Source organism: Corapipo altera, unplaced genomic scaffold (assembly GCF_003945725.1).
Source record: "Corapipo altera isolate COAL_440 unplaced genomic scaffold, ASM394572v1 79, whole genome shotgun sequence".
NCBI classification, from domain to species: domain Eukaryota; kingdom Metazoa; phylum Chordata; class Aves; order Passeriformes; family Pipridae; genus Corapipo; species Corapipo altera.
The window spans coordinates 2,597,297-2,618,531 of NW_020884927.1; the positions used below are offsets into that span (position 1 = coordinate 2,597,297).

The 21,235-nt window shown below is 39.3% G+C and overlaps 1 protein-coding gene across 5 annotated transcripts in view; it reads right to left on the minus strand.

Moving 5' to 3' along the window:
- The window catches only part of KIFAP3 (kinesin associated protein 3), a 66,204-nt gene that overhangs the window by 35,564 nt on the left and 9,405 nt on the right, over positions 1–21,235 (minus strand). For all 5 annotated transcript variants that reach the window (XR_003530161.1, XR_003530160.1, XM_027658437.1 and 2 more), the window contains exons 7-11: positions 20,511–20,635; positions 19,953–20,051; positions 19,066–19,244; positions 16,743–16,905; positions 3,503–3,603 (exon numbers count right to left, since the gene is read on the minus strand). Coding sequence is in view for 3 of the 5 variants with exons in the window: in XM_027658437.1 (XP_027514238.1) it covers positions 3,503–3,603; positions 16,743–16,905; positions 19,066–19,244; positions 19,953–20,051; positions 20,511–20,635 (667 nt within the window). In the remaining 2 variants the exon portion in view is untranslated. The remainder of the gene's footprint in view (positions 1–3,502; positions 3,604–16,742; positions 16,906–19,065; positions 19,245–19,952; positions 20,052–20,510; positions 20,636–21,235) is intronic.

Consider the following 21,235-nt stretch of genomic DNA (forward strand, 5'->3'; position numbering starts at 1 on the left):
CTTTATTGAAATGGCATTTTGAATGTACCACCATGACTCAAATACATCCATTTCTTTTTCCTCTGTTTCCAATCCTGGCAGACAAGTTGCACAGCTTCAGGGCTGCAGGACATCACCCTGTTTGCTCCTCAAATCCACTCAGTTCATAAGATATGTTTAGACTATAATGTAAAGCAGTGGGATGACAAGACCAAGATTACTGGAAGAAGAAACTAAACCTAAACATAAGTGGGGCACAAGGTACAAAAAACATAGCTCAGCTTGTGTCAGAAAGGGGTGGGGAGAGAAGAAAGCAACGACTAATCATTAAATTGAATGATTAACTAATCATTAAATACTTGTGTGCTTGCCCCCTGGTGGAAAGACAAGTTTGTTATGCATTAAAAACTAGAGAGAGTGGGTGAGCAAACCATTTAGAGGGGAAAATAAGAACAATAGGATTGCAGGAATTTCACTCCAAAGCATTTTACTCTGACCATTCTGTATGTTAATCTGTTGCCAGATAGAAGGCTGTCATTCCAAATGAACCCAAGTAAAATAAAATACTAAACTATGTTACAACATAGCTATTTCTCTCTTTTTCTGGGACTTTCACATACTGATTTTAAAAATATCATTGATTTCTTCCTCCCTTTCTTAAAAAGGTCGAATCAGATTTCTCTAAGTTGTTTTAAGAACTTATAAAATCCCTAGGTTATTAAACCCATAAGCCTGACAGTCACAGAAGAGTGAATTAACAGAGAAGAAAGTTGCCACTTAACAAGTAGAACATGAGCATTCAAAAATCACCCCCTGCAACTCTTCTGTTACAAAACCTTTAAAAACAGATTTTTAAAACCCTTCAAATAATTTGAAGGGAAACATTCTCATTACTTACACAATACAAAATCTGTGGAAATTAGATGTTTAACAAGATGGGATTACACTGTTAATTACTGAACTACTTCTCTATAAAAAGAAAAAATATATCCAGTTTCAATTAAAGCCGTTCAAATTTTAAAATAATAGTTTCATACTAGTTCCATGTTTCCCATTATGTCTTCATTTAATGTGATTGCTTCTTGTGCCACTTCAAAAGGAAGAGTAATTGCTGCCAAATAGGAAATATTAAAATTAAATTTGTTCTGCTTTTACTATGTCCATTGTCATCTTTTACTGATTTAGCAGGAAGGCAGTAAAAAGACTGCAGCATGTGCAATGAAGAGGCAGTAGTGTTCAATCAGACAAGTCCCATATTGAGTATCAGATACCACAGACCAGGACTGAAATCACTGTGTCTAGACTCTCTGGCACCTGCCTTCACTTATTTACCAGTGACCAGAGGCCAACCCCCACAGCTCTCTGTTCACATACACCTCTGTCCAACCCCCTCCCCAAGCCCAGCTCCAACATCTTTGAATGATTATGCCAGAACTGCATGCCTCAGGAATCTCTCCTGACCGGCTACTCCCCAACTCCGCCGTTTGAAGTGATGCTCTGGTTTCTGAACTTCAGCAGATAATGGCGGACAGGAGCAAAGGGTGCTGTCAAGAGAGGACGTTTACCAGCATTAAGCTGAAAAGAAGCTTAGAGATCAAAGAGGGGCCAAACAGGACAACCGTGGTGGAAAACATGTGGGGAGCTGCGGAGAACCTCGCACACCGCTCTGCGGTGAAATATTAAATATCCCCATGACATCACTGCCCAACCATGCCCTTTGATTGGCCACGTTATTACCAATAAAGGCTTTTATAAGCATCTGGATGGCATTTGCACCTATTTAAACAAAACACGCATTGCTGAGGTCTAAACAAGAATGAACTGTTAATACTCACTTTTAACTGTTACTAGAATAGCACCCACTAACTCCTGCCATCCGCGAGGATGTGTCCCTGGGACAGCACGCGCGAGCCCTCGGCCAGCACTTCACGCCCTCCAAATTACAACGGGGCTCTGATCTTTCCAAGCACTTTCTACAGCAGCTAAACATTCATTACTGAGTATCTGCCAGCTTAGATGAATGCCTCAAAAAGAAACAAACCCGAAGAAGGGCATATACTACTACTGAAAAGAGGTTTTGGTTTTTCAGGGTAGAATCAGAGAGTCTCTTTAAAACAGTAATTTTCTTTTCCTGACGCCTTATCCACTTCCCTATGCTTTCTGCTACCTCTGTCTTCCTTAATAACCATCCTAATTTTGAACATTCAATAATGAAATTTAAGCTCTGGTTGTCCAGCTTCTTTTTGAACAGTTGGCAGGAGTGATTCGTGAGGCATTAGTAGCCATAGGTGCCCTTCCATCTTGATGTTTAGTTAGGCAAAGTACAGTGAAGGCAGCACACTTGTGTCCTGCACCACTAGTCTGTAGATACCCAGTGTTCACAGAGCTGTATCCAAGAGTCATGCCAAGATTCCCTGAAGGCACATCACAAGTGAGCCATGACACACAGTGCAGGAATTCTAGCTTGGCTGATAACTGCTCAGAACAAAGCAGGTCCCTTGTACCACACAAATGCCTTAATACAGAGTTGCTTCTTGCAGTAGAAAAGAAAGCAAGATGTTTACAAGACCACTTTGTAACATATACTAGTGATTCCCAGCAGTTCTCCCCTCTCTATTATCCAAAATCCTCTTGTATGTGGAAACGCTTTACCAATTTTGTCATGAGATAACGACCAGGAACATTCTGAAACTTTCCATGACAACTTCCCATTCTGGATGTATTTGATGCTAAAAACACACTTGGCAGGAAAGAAGATACCGTGGTGCAGTTCTGAAAAAGCTACCAGAGAGCTTTTACACTTATGCAACACAGGCTTTCTCAACTCCAGCCTCATCAGGCCTGTGAAAAAGATCAGTAAAACAGGATCTGACACTTTAGAAAGAAAAAAAAACAAAACAAAAAACCAGCAGGAAACAACAAAACACAAACACACACAGAAAAACCAAAACCCCATGATACTGTGTCTGTGCTTGGATCAAGGAGTTATGTAACAAACTGTAGTCTGAAAGATCACTGAAGAGCCTTCCACAGTCTTCCAAGTCTCCCTCCCTACATGTCTACAGTAGGAACAGGAATTGTCATGTAGCACCATAACCCTGCTTGGCTGGTTTCCAGTTCATATCCTGTAATACTGAAGACATTGAAATTTTGATACCCAATGGGATCAGAAAAGAATGCCTTCTAAAACTGTAAAGGAAATACTTTCCACAAGGTTCCCCAAGGACCTGCTGTGCTGCACAAGCTTTAATCTGCTTCAAGCATTCCCAATCTTCTGTAGAAATGCATCAGGTCACCTGTGTTTGCAGCACTGACAGGGAATGTGTCACCTCTCCTTTTTCTGGGACCATGAAAAGCCAGGAGGAACAGTTCCTGCCTGATGAGTAGGTCGTTCACCGCGAGAAGCACCGTGGCTGTTCCCCCCGTCACCTGCGGGGGTCAGTGCGAGCTCTGCCATGAGCAAGGCACGGACAGCACAGGAAAAGAGGGATTTTGTCACCTCATCACGTACAAAAGCACATACCTGCGGGATACAGTCTGTGTATGCAAACATGGATTTGAAGCAGTCGTCCATGCTTATGTGGTACAGAATACAGATCGCTACTTTTTTGTTGTTTTCATTTCCTACAAGGAGAGGAAAAAAAACATATTAATAGAAGTATTTTTAGTTAAACACTTAAAAAGAGAAAACGAAAAGCAGAAAAAAGCTGGCTAATGAGGGAACATTTAAATCAGAAACGACACGTTAATGAAAGGGTCTTGCCTGGCCTGTGCAAATGAATCACACATTTGTGCAAAAAGGCAACAAGGGCAATTGGTAACTATTCCCTCCTCTTCCCAGCATCTCAAAACACTTCCTTATCCCCACTTTGCAAGGAATACATTTTGTGAAGGAATGTTTAATAACAATAGTCCACGCAGAGAAAGCCTGCCTCAGTTTCCAGGAAGAAAATTAAGATTTAGCTATGGATATTCCCATGCAAATAAACAGTTTGTCTCAAAGTGAAATTATAAAGAATGTACCAATGCCAGGGAGAAAAATAAGAACTACCACTAAAGTGTGTTGTAGAAGGAATTCACTGCCTTTAAAGCAAGTCACATACTGATTCTAAATGATATTATCCCATGGGTGCCTTTTGTGTTTCATACATTTAAAAAATGACATTAGTACATTTTCACATTCACACTTATCAAAGAGAAAAACACTCTCAAGAAAAATTGGAGCAGTTACTGTGAGCAGGCCGTGAAGTATTTAACTGAAAGGCTCTATAAAATCATCTTAGACAAACACAGAAATGCTTAAGAACAACACAGGTGAATTTGACTGTGACTCACTGCTGAAATCCAGACTGAGCATGCTCTGGAGTTCTCCTCTAGCCCTGCATTAGCAGGATCCTGAGTGTATATGGGATAAAACATTTATCTAAATGTTTACATTAGTTAGACCAACTCCAAATTAATTCACAGCTCTTACACAACTGATCAGCAATATCCTACCTCCCACCTCTATTCAAGCCAAGTTAGAACAACATCCGTTTAACACGTTGGCAAAGCATCAAAACCTCAAACAGCAACCAACACAGTTAAATATTTCTTCTGCATACATCACTGGGAGCTGGAATTTCCTCTAAGCAGCCAAGGATATGATGCTTTTATCCTGACAATGAGCAGTTTTTCAAAACTGAATTATCAAAGGAGACCCACGAAACCCTTCTGGCAGCTGCCATACAGACTGAAGTATTCTCAGCCATGTCAAACCTAAAATCACAGCTGACCTTTCAGATCCTTCTGGATTCTTACCTGCTTGAAAAAAACATAACTGGTATCACAACCTTCCATACATTTAACAGCTGGAGAAAGGACACTGCCCAAATGTGAAAGCTACTCCGGCTATTATTAAACTAAAAGCACAGACTGTACTAGAGTTGCTAAAGTATAAACAGAGTCTGTTTTAAGCAAACAAACTGAAGTGTTTGTTATCTTTTGTGCTTCTCTTGTGCCTGGTCATCTTACCCACCTATTTGCTTCTATTAACATTGTGAAAACAATAATTACATGAAAAAAACTTCCTACACATACAGTTAAAGGGTTCTCCCATGCAAATATAGAAGTTTACAGAGTAAATTGTTCCTTCAACTTTCATGGGTCCAGGGGAAAAAAAAAAAAAAATCTGTTTACACTGCTCTTAACACTTCACTCCATGCCTCTGTTTTAAAGACTTGAACATCAAGACTCAAATTACAAATACACTTAGCTGGATAATGCAGGAAACACTTTGTGAAGTAAAAGGTAAGTCAGTACAAAAGAAGAAAAGCTCCCCAGAATGGCGACAAGGAAAACAAACTGGAGTGAAGCTGGACCAGACTCTCAGCACATATGAACTGGCAGACCACCAGCAGGAATGATGCTAAATTTTACCTGTTTAATTTTGTCCTTCATGGGTTTTTTCCCCTCCTCATTTTTGCAAGTTTCATTTGTGCCAAGATCAAGCATCAGCTAAGACACAGTCTCACAAATCTGGTAGCAATAGCAGCTTCCTGGTATTTGGCAATACTGGTAGCTTACTTTCAAATATAACAGCCTGCTCTAGCAGTAAAGGTCTTTCGGTTTCTTATAAAAAAACCTCTTTGCATAATTTTCTCTCCCCTTTTTCCAAAGGCCCAGCCTGTCACAATAATCTTTCTGATGCCTGGACAACACCTTGGGTATCAGTGAATGACAGCACTGCTTCAGTTTCTGAACAACCAAAAGTAATCAAAACCACTCAGATAATCAACCTCAAGAATACCTAGAATTCCAACATTTATTTTATCTGAACTCTTAAAGAGTTGATTTTTAATAACTGGCACTTAAATCATTCTCTCCAAGTACATTCCATAAAGCAGAATTCATGACACACAAAAGGCAAAGACAGCTATAGTTTTCAAGAGAAGAGCTGAATTTAAATCCCTTCTTGCTGTGCAGTCATCTGACTCATTTTCCCTGAATTCCCCTGTCCTAGTGTCAATATAGGACATAGAGAAGGGTTTAAAGCATTTTAAGTCACAGACATTTATTACACACACTCAGCAAGGAAGTATTTCTCAGTTGTGAGTAAACAGGAAAAAACACAACTGAATTGTACTAACTTGATGAAAAAAAGCTACAGAACTAAAGCTAAAAGACAACAGTGTGCAGTTAAACTAAACTAAACTAATGATGTTTGCATCTTAAGTTTCATTTCAATTTCCCAGAAAGGAAAGAACTTCAGACTAATGTCTGGAAGTTTCACTGTTCTACTTTCCCTATGGAAGCACTTTGGTGGAGGAAAAGCAGAACCTCCTGACTTTTTCCAATTCTCATGTAAAACAGCAGCAACTCATGATCCAAAGAATCAAACACCAGGAAAATCAAGAGGAGGTGGTTGTTTCTAAGCACAGCCAGCATGATTTAACACAACTGTGGATCTTGTGCTCCATTAGAAAGCACACAGCCTGTTGGAAAGCTGACTGGAAACCGTGCAGAACGAGTTTGTTGAAGATTAGGAAGGGAACAGATTCAACAGCTGAAGAGTTTTAAACACTAAGCATCACCCTGCAGGCTGAAGAACAGACAAAAGGGTAAAAAGTGACAGACACTGAAAAATCTACCAAGCCAACTGTCATCCTTTTCCATAGGTACTTCACTCCCCAAAATACAAACTGGCAGCTACTGACTATGAAGTGAATACGCCAGTACCAAGTTTACTTTTTCTAATTATTTTATACTCATCTGAATGCTAACGAATAACCTCCTGAGTCAAGCATTTCATAGAGACTTGGCTGTAAAAATTTCAAACCCTGCCCAGTATCTGGCTGGAGAAGAGCTTTCCAAAGCATGGAAGTGATACCTTTTTTGCTATTTTTGACCACTACTTAAGGCCACACATGAAAAAGCAGACACTGCAGGGAAGACTACCTTATGACATGGTACAGTAGGCATCAATTATTCCCCTAAACCAGAAAAAGCAAGAGGAAGAAAAACCAGATTTCTGCCAAACGTGTTCATAAAAATCACCAAAGATCTGGTGTGGTGCCAGAAAGTTGTGGCTACAAATGCTGGTAGTTTTGAGCATCAAGTTTTTTACGACTGAAGGTGGAATAGCCAAATGGCCTAAAGCAGAAAGGGCAGCCCTGGAAAATAATGGCCTAGTCATTATGGATTCTTCTGGTATTTAAGGCAATAAAACATGAATCATAATGAACTCATTGGATATTAAATGTGAACGTCACGAGCACTTTGATAGGATTTCCACAAGAATTTACCATTAATTAACCAAATAATTATTTGAAAGTGTTACTGAATTAGCCTTAGTTCTTATACAGCCATTCCAGAGAAATTGGTCATTCCCAGCTGAGTGCAGTTAATGCCTTAACAAACCAGTCATTAACTGCAGTTACTGATTTTGTGGGAATTATTGTGTTATAAAATACACTCAACAGTTTATAGAAACAATACTTAGATTTTTTTTGCAGCTGTAGTTCAGCTGGAGCAGCTGGGATGGAAAAATATCAGGTCCCTCGGGCTGTTTTCACAACTAGTTTTCTGCAAATTAGAGAGGGAAATAAATACATGATGGGTTCTGAGTTCAAAATGGCTTCAGATTTTTAGCCTTTGAACATTAATAAGAAGCCATGTGCCAGTTCTGGGGACTCACGCCTGAATCCCGTGTTTAGTTCTTACTAAAGATCTAAATGGTATTAAAAGCAGAAGCTATAGAAAAATGATTTCTTGATCACAAGATTGGGTCCTACATTTTGGTTGACTGTGAGCTCAAAATAAAAAATCCTCCATTAGCTCCATGACAACAAAAACGAAACCCTAAAGCTGTAAAAACAAAATACCAGTCTGAGTTGTAGCAGCAGCATTCAGCTTTCAAATGCTAAAGTAAAAATGAGAATATAAAGCATGGACTAAATTATTTAAATGTAACACTATCAGTTAATCAAGTAGCCATCATTTCTAATGGAATCATCACTGTCTCCATATTAGATATGAAATATGCCCTATCCCACTCATGTGCAAAACATTAACAGCAGTAAATCAAAACCAGAACACAAATGAAGGTAAATAACCTATTCAAATGGCAAAGTGAATCTTCAGTTTCAAACTCTGATACTCTAAATTCAAATCTGCTGCAGAATTAGGCAAGTAAGAAATCTACATGGATAAGACTGTTACAAACTGAGTATCAGGTCTCCAAAACAGCTTAATCAAGAGTTTATTCACATGTATCGTAATTTGTAACAGTGATCTTCGGAAAAAAGGAACAGAAAGGCATCTCTGTTTACCTCTATCTGTATCCTCACAAGCAGCTCTGAAACAGTTGGATTAAGTTAGTCCATGTGTGCTTTAGACACATATTGGTTTGATTTACATATGTAAATATAAATTGTATTGGATGTATCAGTTTATTTTATCAAGAGAACCTGAAAGAGTTTTCAAATCTGCTCATACTCAAGGAGACTAGACGTTGTAAATAAAACATTATGATATTAATTACATACTAATTACCCCTCTTGTGCCACCTTTACGTTACTTGAAGCTGGCTTCGTACCATAAGCTTAACTTTAAACCTTGATATTGCCATGTTTGGAGTCTGGTTTTTGGGTTTTTTCCCCTTCATTTAAAAAATTAAGTATATGCGCGTGGATACAATTTTTTTTTTTTAGGAAACAACGAAAGAATTATAATGATGAATCTTAAGTAAAAGGACTAAAAATTGACTAATTTAGGTTGAGTTATCTAATGTTACAGCACAAGACAAAAATGAAGCTGCACATTGGAGCCTCAGGCTCCAGTTCTTTGCCTGGAACTTCATGCAAGACTGATTGGAAAACAGAAAGTAAACACCTGACTGTAGCATGGCTGCCTATAAAAGACAGCAAAGTACAGCCACTGAGTAATCAACACACTCCTAAATTTAGGCATGTCCTTTTCCGAGGCTATGCAGCAAAATATACCCCATTTTTGTTCCTTAGGACGTGCTACAACCAGTCATACTTGGACTCACGTGACTTCACACAGAAACTGGAAGCTGATGAGTTGCAATATCCCATATACTGCCCAAAGCAGAGATAAATCAATGAGAAGTTCAGATTAGAGAGAAATCAGGAGGCAATAGGATTATCCCTGAAGGAAGAAAGTGAAGCTACTTCTCTTTTCTCCACAAAAGAATTATGGTTTGGGTCAGGCTGTGACCAAGGAAGAAAGCAAAAGTAGAAAAAAGAATTAACTACAAGAAACTAGAAATTAGAAGAGGCTCTTAGTTTAACTTTAAAAACACATGCTTCCAAAGTAGGTGGAAAAGATTCCAAGCAAAGCTCTTGCTCTCTAAGTCTCCACCAAGCTACATAAACTAAAAGGAAATGTATAGGACATGCATAATTTTTGCCATATCTGCACTATATCTCATTAAACTACAGCAATTGCTCCAATTACAAATTTCTGATCGAAACACACCCTTCTGATCTTCTTGTTTGGAATTCAGTGGGAAGGTCAACAGGTGGAGGTTTTTCCCTGCTCCTGGCTGTGCAGGTACCCAGCTCCACAGCAGAGCACCTCAGTTCTGAGTGGATGGTGCAGCTGAATTCCAACACGCTCCTGCCTTTAGGAGAACAAACTCAGTGCTGGATGCAGCCTTGAGAAAGGGATGATTCACCACATGGAAATACAAAAACTGTTTTTACCCATGCATTGAAGATGCTGAAGTACAAAGCTGAGGTTCAAATTTACTAAGCCCAAAAAGTGGAGTTAAATATTGGCTGAGCTCTTGAGTCTTCCAGATCGCAAGAATTAAGTCTCATATTATTTGAGAGACGCTGTTCCTGTGCACAAGCTCAAAGGGTCTGAGGGCAATATTATCAAATTGTTCCATGAGATTCTTTGAGATCATCCCTCTGCCTGCAGCCTTCACAAGAGCTCTGGAAATGGTGCTCCTCTCTCTTTGACCTTGGCCCTCACAGAGGCTTTATGAAGATGTTACCACAGATCAGGAAGATTAGCAGAAGAGCTCGCTCCTTCTTTATGGAGATTTTCTAAGATACTAGAACTAGTTATTTCTGTTCTGTCATGCTTTAGGCATCCAAGCTGTGCTTTGTAAAGCTTTCAGATGTCAACAGTTCGTGTACAAGCCTAGATTTACTTTTTACTGTTAAGTATTAATTTGCCCTTGCAATATGCAAAGAAACAATTAAAAGCACTGAATTAATCAGTCACATATTGTAAGCTCCACAGTCGAAATACTGGCTCAGGGGATCCTTCCCATTCATCAGTTTAGTAAATTCCAACAACTTGGTTTCCTCATCTTTAAATTGCTGCCACCCCTCCAACTCCTGTCCTTGCTGCTGCCACAAGCATTTTGATTTTCAGTCAACACACATGAAGTTAGTTTCTTTTGTTACACCAAAGTTATCCTCTTCATTAAAAAAGCTAATAACACAGCTAAACACACACATGCACTTGTGACCAGCACACCACAGCAAAGAGCTTTCACTCACCTGAACAGTCAGAGCCTGAGTGTTCAGATTAGCAAGGCTCCACCTGAAAGAGCTACAAAATGAAAAAACACTGTTTCCAATTCTGGACAGTGTTAAAGGAATCAGAAAAATCAGATAACAGATTTCAAAAACTTGTAAGTGTATATAAAAGTATGTCATAAATTTCAGTTCTTCTTTCTGGATAATTCACTACAACTTACCAGGAACAGAAAGTCAAATAGTGAAGGCTTTTACCTGAAGGTTAATTGGGGTTCTATTTCTGCTTCCAACACAGTATTAGCAATACTGATGTGTCTCTACATTGAGTTCTATAGTTCTCAAAATAAGAAATCAATTTTTCTTTAAAGTTTGCTGTCTAATCCACAGTGAAGGTACATAAGTGCTGGGTTTTAAGATACATTGTGTACCCAACACTCTCTTTAAGTCACTCAGACATGCCAGGTCCATCTGCACTTCTAATTAGGATTTAGAAGTTGAATGTTAAAAGATGTTTTTGGTTTGTGTTTCTTTTGGCGTCACGGTTTTTCTGTTTGTTTGCTTTTGAGGTTTTTTCTAAGCCTTGGCCATACTCACCACAAATGATAAAAAAAACTACCATTAAAATAAATCCCTTAATAATTACTGCTTTCCAACAGACTGGTCCCTGTAGTTGAACTGTTACTTAACGTGCTTCAGCCAGCCTCTACTATAAAGGAATGGAGACACCCCAGGCAATATTCACACAAGTAGTATTGGAACCAGCTGCTGCAGAGCCACCTTAGGAAAAAAAAGTTTCTCAATTTAATTGGGAAAACAGGAGGAAGCATAAATTTTACTGCCATTAATAACTTCAAGCAATCCCGATATGACTTTACCTCACCCTGATGGCTGGACATGTGCTTTTTGTTAGGGTCTTTGCCACATCTGACCCTTATTGTTTGCTCACTTGATCAGGTAAGAAAATGTATGTTTCTTTATAGGATAAACGAGGCCTATTAAAGTCAGAAAAAACACTGCAGTAGCCTATAAGAAGCTCCATTTTTCAACAGATGTGTGAAGCTCCATAATAAGTTCATTACAAAAAGGCCAAGTGAACTCATAAAGAGAACACATCTACTTTAAGCCTTCTTAAAAGAAACTTTCATAAAAGGAATAGAACATTAAAAACACACAGCACTCCGTTAATTAGAGAGCAAAGTACTACTTGGCTTTTTAAACAGCAGTCAACATATAATCCAGCTTGGCTGCACACCGTATCAAGACGTGGCTGTTAAGAAGCCCAACATACAACTGCTTGGCAATTCTTTGATTGCTCATTAAACCCAACTTGTAAAGAATGGAAAAATATCAGAGGAATTTCAGCAGCTCTCAGAAAAGATTCTATCAATGAACCCAGTAAAGACAGACTCCTCAGTGAGGACTAACTCAGACTGTGAAAGTTGCCCTCTGCCCTGGCCATCCCCAGCTTAATTAATGAACTGAGAGAAGTTTGACCTACTTTGGAGTTTGCAAACTACTGCACAGCCCTTGGATTTCTGTGCAAGATCAGAAGCTACTGCTTCTTAGTGTGCTGGTATTAAGTCTTGGAACACCAAGAAATTAAGACCATCAGGCCAGAGTGCTCTCATGAATAAAGCACGTAGGCTGGGTACATGCTGAGACTGGCAAAACTATGCTGTTGCTACCTAGGACTGACCACTGTATTTCAGAGTGTTGTATAACAAACACTCATCTACTTGGCTAAACACAAACCCACAAAGCCAATTTTTTTTCAGCCACTGTACTCTGTACTGGAAAACACAACCCAAGGTGTTCCTAAATCTTTCTGAGATTGACCACCTTGGCCCTGTGTGGCACTTTCACAGCCAAATGCACAGCCCTTCTGCACTTGGGCACGATTCACAACTGGTACTGTTCTGTGACCCACCCACTTTTCAGCTCACCAGTATCTGTGTTCACTCAGCCTTTCATTTTTAAAAGCAGCTGGTAATTTCAAGCAACCAAAAAGAGACACTCAAGTCAAACTTCCAAACATAATGGGTTTTCAATCTTTCAGCATGGCTTGCACTGGAAGTGAATGAAAAGTAAATGGCATTTCAAGACAATACGCAGTCAGTACACCTAAGAACTGTCCAGCAGCTCAAGGAGATGAACACGCACGTTAGAGAAATGATTGTTCACTGCATGGAACCAAACCTACTCCTTTTAGTCTTTGAGCAGCAGCACAGTACCACAGTAAGAGCTTTTGCAACGTTCCCTATCACTTCCATCCGTTTGTGAGGGATACCTGACTGATGAGTGGACACAAACACGGGTACTGCCCACCACACATGTGCTGCCAGGAGCTGCTTCTGAGCTGGGGTCCACCATGAAGAGTTTGCAGCCTGCCATGACACACACAGCAGCACTCAGCTGGTTCTGCTGGACAAACTGCCTGCTGTTCTCATGGAGAATGGGCAACTATTTGTCTCACTTCACAAAGGCTAAGAAACCATTCAGACACAGCACAAAATAGCACCCTTATTAGAAGAATGTGGATCACAAGCTGTGCATATATTTAAGAGAGCAGTACTAAAAAAATTTGTATTTGGTTTGGCCACTTAACTGAAAAACTAAGTGGATTTGGTCCAAACAAGAAGTGAGGGCTTTTTATTCTTCCTTGCAGACAATGTTTTCTTCTGTTTGCTGCCAGGGTATTTACTTTAGAAACCAATCACACATCCAGGGGAAGAATAATGAAAAAGAGTAACATTTCCCTTGTGCCCAACAGTGGAAGAACATTTCCAGGCATTAAGAAAACAGATTCACATCTTTCTTTTAAGTTCAGCTCTATGTTTCCTCCTTTCAATGAGAATATTTTCAACAAGCAGATACACTAACCACCAAACTCTATCAATATTTGGAGCAAGTCACTCCTCTACACCACCTCACTTGAATTAGGCCATGCAAAGCAAAATGAGAGTACTATGAAAGTGAAGCAAACCTCCACTGAAGAGTCCATAACGTGCTGCTGTGGTCTCTCCTTCCCAGGTGACGACTGGAGGGCACTGAATCTGTGTTTTCCACATTTCAGGCAAATGTCTAGTTTAAACCACTTGGTGAATTCACATGAATTCTCACCTTAATCCACTAAAGCCATGCTTCACATATATTGGCACATAAAGCACTCACATGGAGTATGTATAAAAAGGAAAGATCATTCTGTAAACATAATTTCTAAGTATTAAAGCCACAGTACAAAAACCATTCTCTGCAAGGCCGTGGTGATTCAACACTTACAAGGTTTTCTCAAAGAACAGAAATCACACATATCAAACAAAATCTCTTTTCATACCTCCTCAAGCAGCTTACATATGGAAGAACCTGAACACAGCAGATTGTATCTCATAGGCCTCCAAAGCTCTGCTCCAGCTTCTGATCCTAAGTCTGAAGTCAAATTTCCCTCAGCTGCACAAAGCTCTTTGAGATTTAGAGCATAACAAAGATCAGCTGTAGTTGATTAATTTGGGTGCCTGGAGGGCACAAGAGGAGTCTTGTCACATACAATACTTCAGACTGGTGAAGAGAAGCCACGAAAACTAGCAAGTGGTGTTGACTGGCAAAGCTACATGGGGAAGCAGGCATTGGCACTATTAAAAAGAAAAAGCTAATTAAAACAGAAACCAAGACTAAGCAGAATTTCTCATGTCCATGCTTTCAACAGCAGCCTCAACACTTTGGAGTGTGATGGAAAGAAGATGGTCCTTTTCCATTCTATCCATGGCATACTCACTCCATTGCTAATAGCTCAGCAGAAGCCAGTCCATCCCCTCTGCCTCAGACTCCACCTACATTTAGGGCCTTCCTGCTCTTTTAAGAGCATTCAAGTGTCCCTTGGGAAAGCAGCACATCTTCCAGAACTGCAGCCACCCCAGTGCTGAGCCCTAAACCATTGCCTGACAAATCCTGACCTTTAATCATTGTGATCTCAATTAACTACACTTAATTTATACTCATCATTTATACCCACTACACTTAATTTATACTCATCTCGAACCCCAGTGCTAAAGACCCAAAGGCAAAGCTTGCACAAATGCTGAATTTCAGTAGGCTGAGTCAACAAACTTGACCTCTTGGCATTAGGAGCTGTACTGGTGACTTGTCAGCAGCTGTTGTGCTGTGTTAGCACTTCGAGATGACCTGCAAATGTGAGCCGAAGGTACTGACTTGAATAATGGGTGTTTAAGACCCAAGAAACCTGTATAAATGGGGCATCTGGCACACAATTTTCTTAGTGTTAAGGTTGCAGACCTCCCTCAGACAGGACACCAAAGTGATGCATTTGAGAATTGCTTGAATCACTGTATCAAGAAAAGTTTCACAAATCACACAGATGGCTTAAAGAAACAAGTAATAGACAATATTTCTACCCACATTTTCTCAGCACACCACAAAATAAGTATCAAACAACTCTGCAGGGAGAAGTTGGGGCAAACAGCACATGTCTCTGTGCAAGAAAAAAAAAAAAGGATGAAAGACTTCCAAGCCAAGGAAAGAAAAGAAACCAGGAAGTGCACCTTGTGGAAGTACCAGTAGAACTTGCTGTAGATTGCCCCAAGGGCCACTTGAGGAATAGATACAATTTTGGTTCTTCTGAGCTGAACAGCCTTCCACAAAGGCCTACTTACAACTCCAGGAGAACAGCATTTGAAAAGCAATTCCCCTCTCCCCATTAGAAACAAATACTAGGAAGCAGATATTTAACTGATGAATTCAGACTGACTCTAATATTAAATGGGGAATGCTTGTTGGAAGCAGGAACTTCAGTGATTTGTGTCCTGTCATTCCTGGGGTGACAAGCACCCAGAAGCCCCAGCCTTAGACCACAGCACTAGCTGCCATAGGGAAAAAAGAAAGGGACAAATTCCTGCTCCAAGAAGTTTACAACCCATGGTGAACCAAACCACCCAGCCAGATCCTCTCTTAAATCAGAGAAAATGTATTTCCTCATCAGCTTCCAATTCTCAGTTCACTTACTACCAAATAACATTTTCTTGAGGATAAAAACCATTAAGAAGAGAGATTCCAAATGTCAATTTTCAACCTCCTAGCTCAGCCCAGAGGGGGATATCAAGTGCAAAGATGGTTGTGGGGCAGAAAGCATAAGAAGATGTGAGGCATTTCAGGATGTATCAGGTAGGTGTTGTATTAATCACCAACAGAAGTAAGGTTTCCAAAGCAGTGTAAGATTTCATGGTATTCACTGAACAGCAACAAGGCCATGTTGAGGTTGAAGGTAGAATTGAGGAGGCAAACAATTTTGAAAGACTATCCAAAGCTAGGGGAGAAAGCTCATCATAGATTCACTGTCGCATTCCCCTTGTTCCAAACAATATCTGGATACACCATCTGCACTGGGTTTAGCACATGCCAAGCCCAACATATTTCAGAAAATGTCTTCGCAATGTCTTGCATCAGTGTTTCACACACTTAGGGCTCCAGAAAACAAGATCCTCTATTCCCACTCAGCAACCCTTAGAGTCAAATGCTGCTAAAAATGTAGTATATCTACCAGAGTGGCCTCTAGGTAGTATCAGCCAAAGAACACACAAGGAGCAATAAAAACTCCCTCTTCAGAACTCCAGCATACAACAATGATCAAACTGGACTATCCTCTGCTTCTTCCAAACTCCCTATTGTCTCCATGGCTTTCCCCTACAGACAACAGAAAGTTTCCCTTGTAACCAGTATACTCACGTGATCTTAACACAAGTTACAGACTGCCAAGCTGAAAGTCTAAAAATCAGTACTGCTCAGAGGTGGAGCTGATAAGGCTGGGAAAGTTCTGATTTGTTCAGACAATTAAAGTTACAAGTATCAAGCTTTATTAAAAAAATTATGTATATATATACACACACATGTATATACAGCTTGTATCTCCATCAGCTAAGCTCTGTGAAGGTGCTGCCTGTTTTTCCTGGGTGCTCCTCCAAAATTACAAACATCACACAGTTCTCAAGGAGTTATTGAAGTTTTTTTTAAAGACCAGAAGACTCATTCAACATTTTAAGGGAACCTAGGAATAAATCCACTGGAAATCACATTATTGTAAACTTCCCTTTAATCCTGCATGTGACAAGATGATGAGAATGCTAAAAAGTTGGGATTAGTGAGGAAGTGCCTTGGCAGACAAATGTGATGTAGCAACTTTTAGGCACAGCACATCATGATGTAAACAGCTTCACTGCCCCTGCTGGAATGTCTGTGTTAGATCAAAAGAAAACATACCTAGAAGTGCAGTGAGTTTGGGAAGCAAACCAACATGTACCATTTTACTTCTCAGGCCTGTGTCAAAGGAGAGGTTTAATAAGAGTCGAAGAGTGATATTCAGCAGGTCTTCATGTTCACAAGGTACCATTTTCACAAGTTTTTCAATAATATCCATTTCAACCTGTGTATCAAGAAAAAAAATCCATAATCCACCCAAACTTTGTCTTCAATATAAAAGCCCTCTCAGCATGTTATATATTCACAAGCATGTGTATGCAAACAAATCCAGTTTGTAGCCATAATAGTGACTGTCAATGCATTTCCATCTGAAGTAGTTTTGCTTATGCCTTTGTGGTTGAAGTCTTCTAGATTGGGTTACTGGGAAATGTTGATTAAAAACGTTTTTTCAAGCAAGCAGTTCAGATGTCTTGGAAATATTCCTCACAGTTGGAATACTGCAAGAATGTGGTGAAGACATCACTTGCAAAACTAGATTGGGGTGGGAGAACTCATTTAAATTTAAACACAAGCAACCCTGGAGCAACTGCCATTAGAGTCAAAGAGAGACCCAACTAAGAAAGACAGAAAACTGGCATCCAAAGAGAATTTGAGACTTTTCATTATGAATTTCAAATGAACCCCCAGACAGAAGTTTGCATGTGCTCTCAGAAGAGGCATGTTGCCCTGTGTGTTAATTTAATAAAAGCATGAAAGTCATCTTGAAACATGTATCACTCTCAAATTAAAAAGTGGAATCCAGGAATTGAGAAGTGGTATCAGTTCCTGAGATCATGTTCACTTTACCAGCCAGAAAAGACATCTGAGCATTGACTGGCAAGACTTCAGAAAGTTTTTATCGTGTTCTAAGCAACATTTCTCTGCTTTTTTTTTTTGACATAATCTTTTAATGCATTCGTTTTTTGTTTCCCAGATCCTTCTTTGGCCAGAAGGAAGCACATAAAATTACTTTGTTTTCTTCAGACTTCTGCACGTATGTAACTGGTCTTCCAGTTATAAATACACACAGAATAACACTAAGAAAAGAAACTCAGCTCTCCCCACACAGCACAGTGCAATAACCAAACAACTGACTGGATGGCTTTGATCAAAGACAATCAGATAGCAACAACTCCTACCTCACTGCTTTGACTTTAATATGGCATTTGAATACCACAGGAAAGAATGTGCTATAAATACACATGGATTACTCAGTTTTACTCAGAATCAGGTGCTGCACAACTAATCTGTGTTCATTTGGCCTTTGACATCTTTGTATTATTGTCCAATATAAATATCAGAACACCTTCTCCTTGACTGGTAGCTTTCTTAATAATACTGTGGAGAAAAATGTATCCTCTTTATTATCAGTAAGGAATGTTCACACACCTGACCTAGAACATACAAACCTTTCCAAAACTATTAAAACTCTCTGCAACAAAATAAATTCAATGGAATGTAGAGAGTGGGCCAGCAAATCAGAGGGCTGCAGAGCTAATTCTTATTTTCCTAGTACAGTCCCATATATAAATAAGAGAGATACCTCTTGTCTGCAGTGTTCAGCACACATGCATGCAAAGGACAGTTCCAGTAACAAAGATGCAATTAATTCACTATTCCTTTTAAACAGATCTTTTCATCTCACAATCTACAGGTACCATTAATCTCATATTACCTCTTGGATAAGGAAAATAAATCATTTTCATGTAACTTCATTGGCATAAAGGCACAGAAGTGAAATCATGTATCTATTAAAAGATCAGTAAAGGAGACACTTGGCTAGAGCTTAAAGTCACAAAAAAAAAAATCATGTTAGAGTTTCAGAAGTGTAAGACTTCTCTAAAAAAAAGGTCTATGAAGAATACCACTGCCTCTGTTCTCAGAAATTACTGGTAGTATGAAGGAACAGTTGTGAGGGTGCCTTTGAAGACCAAACTGACCTAGGAAACAAATGAATTCATCTAGCAAGCTCCATAAGGACAATCACCTCTCTTTCCAAGACAATACATGGTAGAGACAATATGTTGTCAAAAGAGCATAATTTGGGGGCAAGATCACTGGCATCACCACAAGTGAGGGTATTAGAAGGCTTTGGGGTGTTGGCTTCAAAATTTGGAATTTCATGTATCCTGTTCTGTGTTTGGGACGACAGTTCTTCAAAAATGTTTGCAGTATGACATGATTGGATGTTGTGCTGGTTTTCTTTTACTCGTTGTACTTGTTACAAAATAGGACAAACAGTGTTAGAGATATTTAGGGTGAAGTCTCCCTCTTCCCTCCACCCACACAAAGCTTTCAGAACCCCAACCTTTCCAGCACTGCAGTAGAGTGCCACAAGCCTTACCATATCATTTTTGTTCTCCATAAAAACGCTGAGTTTCTTCAGGAAAGTTACAACGAGGATAAGCAGCTCAAAATTATCCCGATCCAGTGCTTTCACCAGCATATGGACAATGTTCTTGTTTCTCATCTTCAGCTCAATGCGAGTGTCCTCAGCAAGGTTTAGGAGCAGGTAAATGGCAACTAACAAAGGTCAATATAAATCAGACCAAGAGAACAAAGACAACAGAAATAAACAAGTCTCTGTATACAAAGCAAGTGCTGAAAACAAGACCTTCAGCAGCATGCTGCTCCCTTCCCAATGTATTTTGAAGGAAACTACCATGAATGCTTTTTATTCCTGTTTAAAAAGCATTAGTTCTAATAGTGGCTTTGAAAAAAATAAAAATTAGGATCACTAGAAGCTTTCTATAGTTTTTTTTTTATTACTATTCTGATAGGAATCATTACAAAGCCCTTCTCAGGAAAGGTTTGCCACTCAGATAATTTCAGTCTAACATTAAGTGTATTTTAGTACAAAAACTGGGAATGAAATCTATTCTACTGGAGTCAGATACAGGCTAAGTTGGGCAAAGTCAAAAAACCCCAAATCAAACGTACAAAACCAAAAAACTCAACTCCTGCCAAACCAACATCACGAGCAAAGAAAAGCTGAGTGGATCACTTTTGCTACTCTTCCTCTAAGACTGATAAACCACTTTTAAAATTGTTAGCATAGTGTCAAACAATGTGATTTAGTACTCTTCTTCTCCCTGTTCTTTGGCAATGCTCTTTTCACATTCATCCCCACGTTCAGTATGTTTAAGGCATCCTGTTTATAAACAAGAATCCAACAGGATCCCTTAGCCATGTTTAACAACAAAAACATAATCTGGTATTTGGATTTGGTACCTCTGAGGAGCTGTTCCTGCTTGACAACCAGCCCTTTGTATTTCTTATAAGTTTTCTCATAGTCCTTTTTCAGGGTTTGATTTTCAGGATCTTCATCAAGTGAATTGCAGAAGTTAAGGAGTTTAAAAAAAAGTTACACAGTCCAGATGATTAATGTCCTCTGAAGTGTTACTGAATCAAGTAAAAAGCAAGAGATCTATGCAGTAGCCACTACCTCAGCAACAGCCTGCTACACCTGTAATCTAGGGCATGATTTTTCTTTCCTTCTAGCCCTGGATGTATTACATCCTAATAGGCAGCACAAATGTTCCTAAGACATACTGTTGATAAAATAAAACATTATTTTTCTTGTGTTGCTTTAGTAACTTCAGCTTAACCTCTTCAGCATGCCAAACTCCTCACTTGTGGTCTTTTTTGTATCTGCATTTATATTTTGCACTTTCTAGTAAATTCTACTGCTTTTGCAGAAGTTGCTGTATACTCATCTCATATAACCCAATACCAGTAATCAAGATAAATTAGAAGCCATCAAGCTACCCCAGAACATCAAAAGGATATCAGCTTTCTTCTTTTTAGCAAGTTCTTCCTGCCAAAGTTCATGTCTCTTCAGTTCATGGTCTATGATGTTCATACACAGAGCTCCAATTTTGTAGTGTGTGATAATTCCATGAAATTGAGAAAAACTACATTGAAGAAATAATACTTGTGAGGAACAAATGCAAACAACCCCATTCCCATTTTGACATCTATGGTAGCAATGACCCAACACTGCAGCACATGAAATATTTAAAAAGGCATTTACTGTTTGCCCCATTATAACACTTCTCTACTGGAAAATTATTTTAAAACAAGAACAATTCCTGAAAACACCAATATTTTTTCAGACTTGTAGAAGGGCAAGGAACAGTTTGTTGTTCCAAGTCAAAATAAAAACACATTCCAGTTTTCATGCGTAAAGGAAAATGTTTTCCAATCAGCCCTGCTTTCCACACTGTGAGTGCTTCAGAGCACCCTCTACTCACCAGATCCACAGCAGAGATCTAAAATCAAGTTGTAATGCAAATTCCATTTGAATTATTTCTAGGCAGGGTATGCTGAAACACTGGCATAGCTAAACAGGAGCAAGCACTCACTTGGGTTTTGAATACCATTTCTGCCCTGTAGGAATGCTGATGGAAATCACAGGTGGAAACTCTGCCACCTTTTATTTCTGACAGAAGACTATGGACCAGAATCCTTACCAGTTTCTTCCCAGCTCCCTCACACGCTGCCTGTTCATGAGG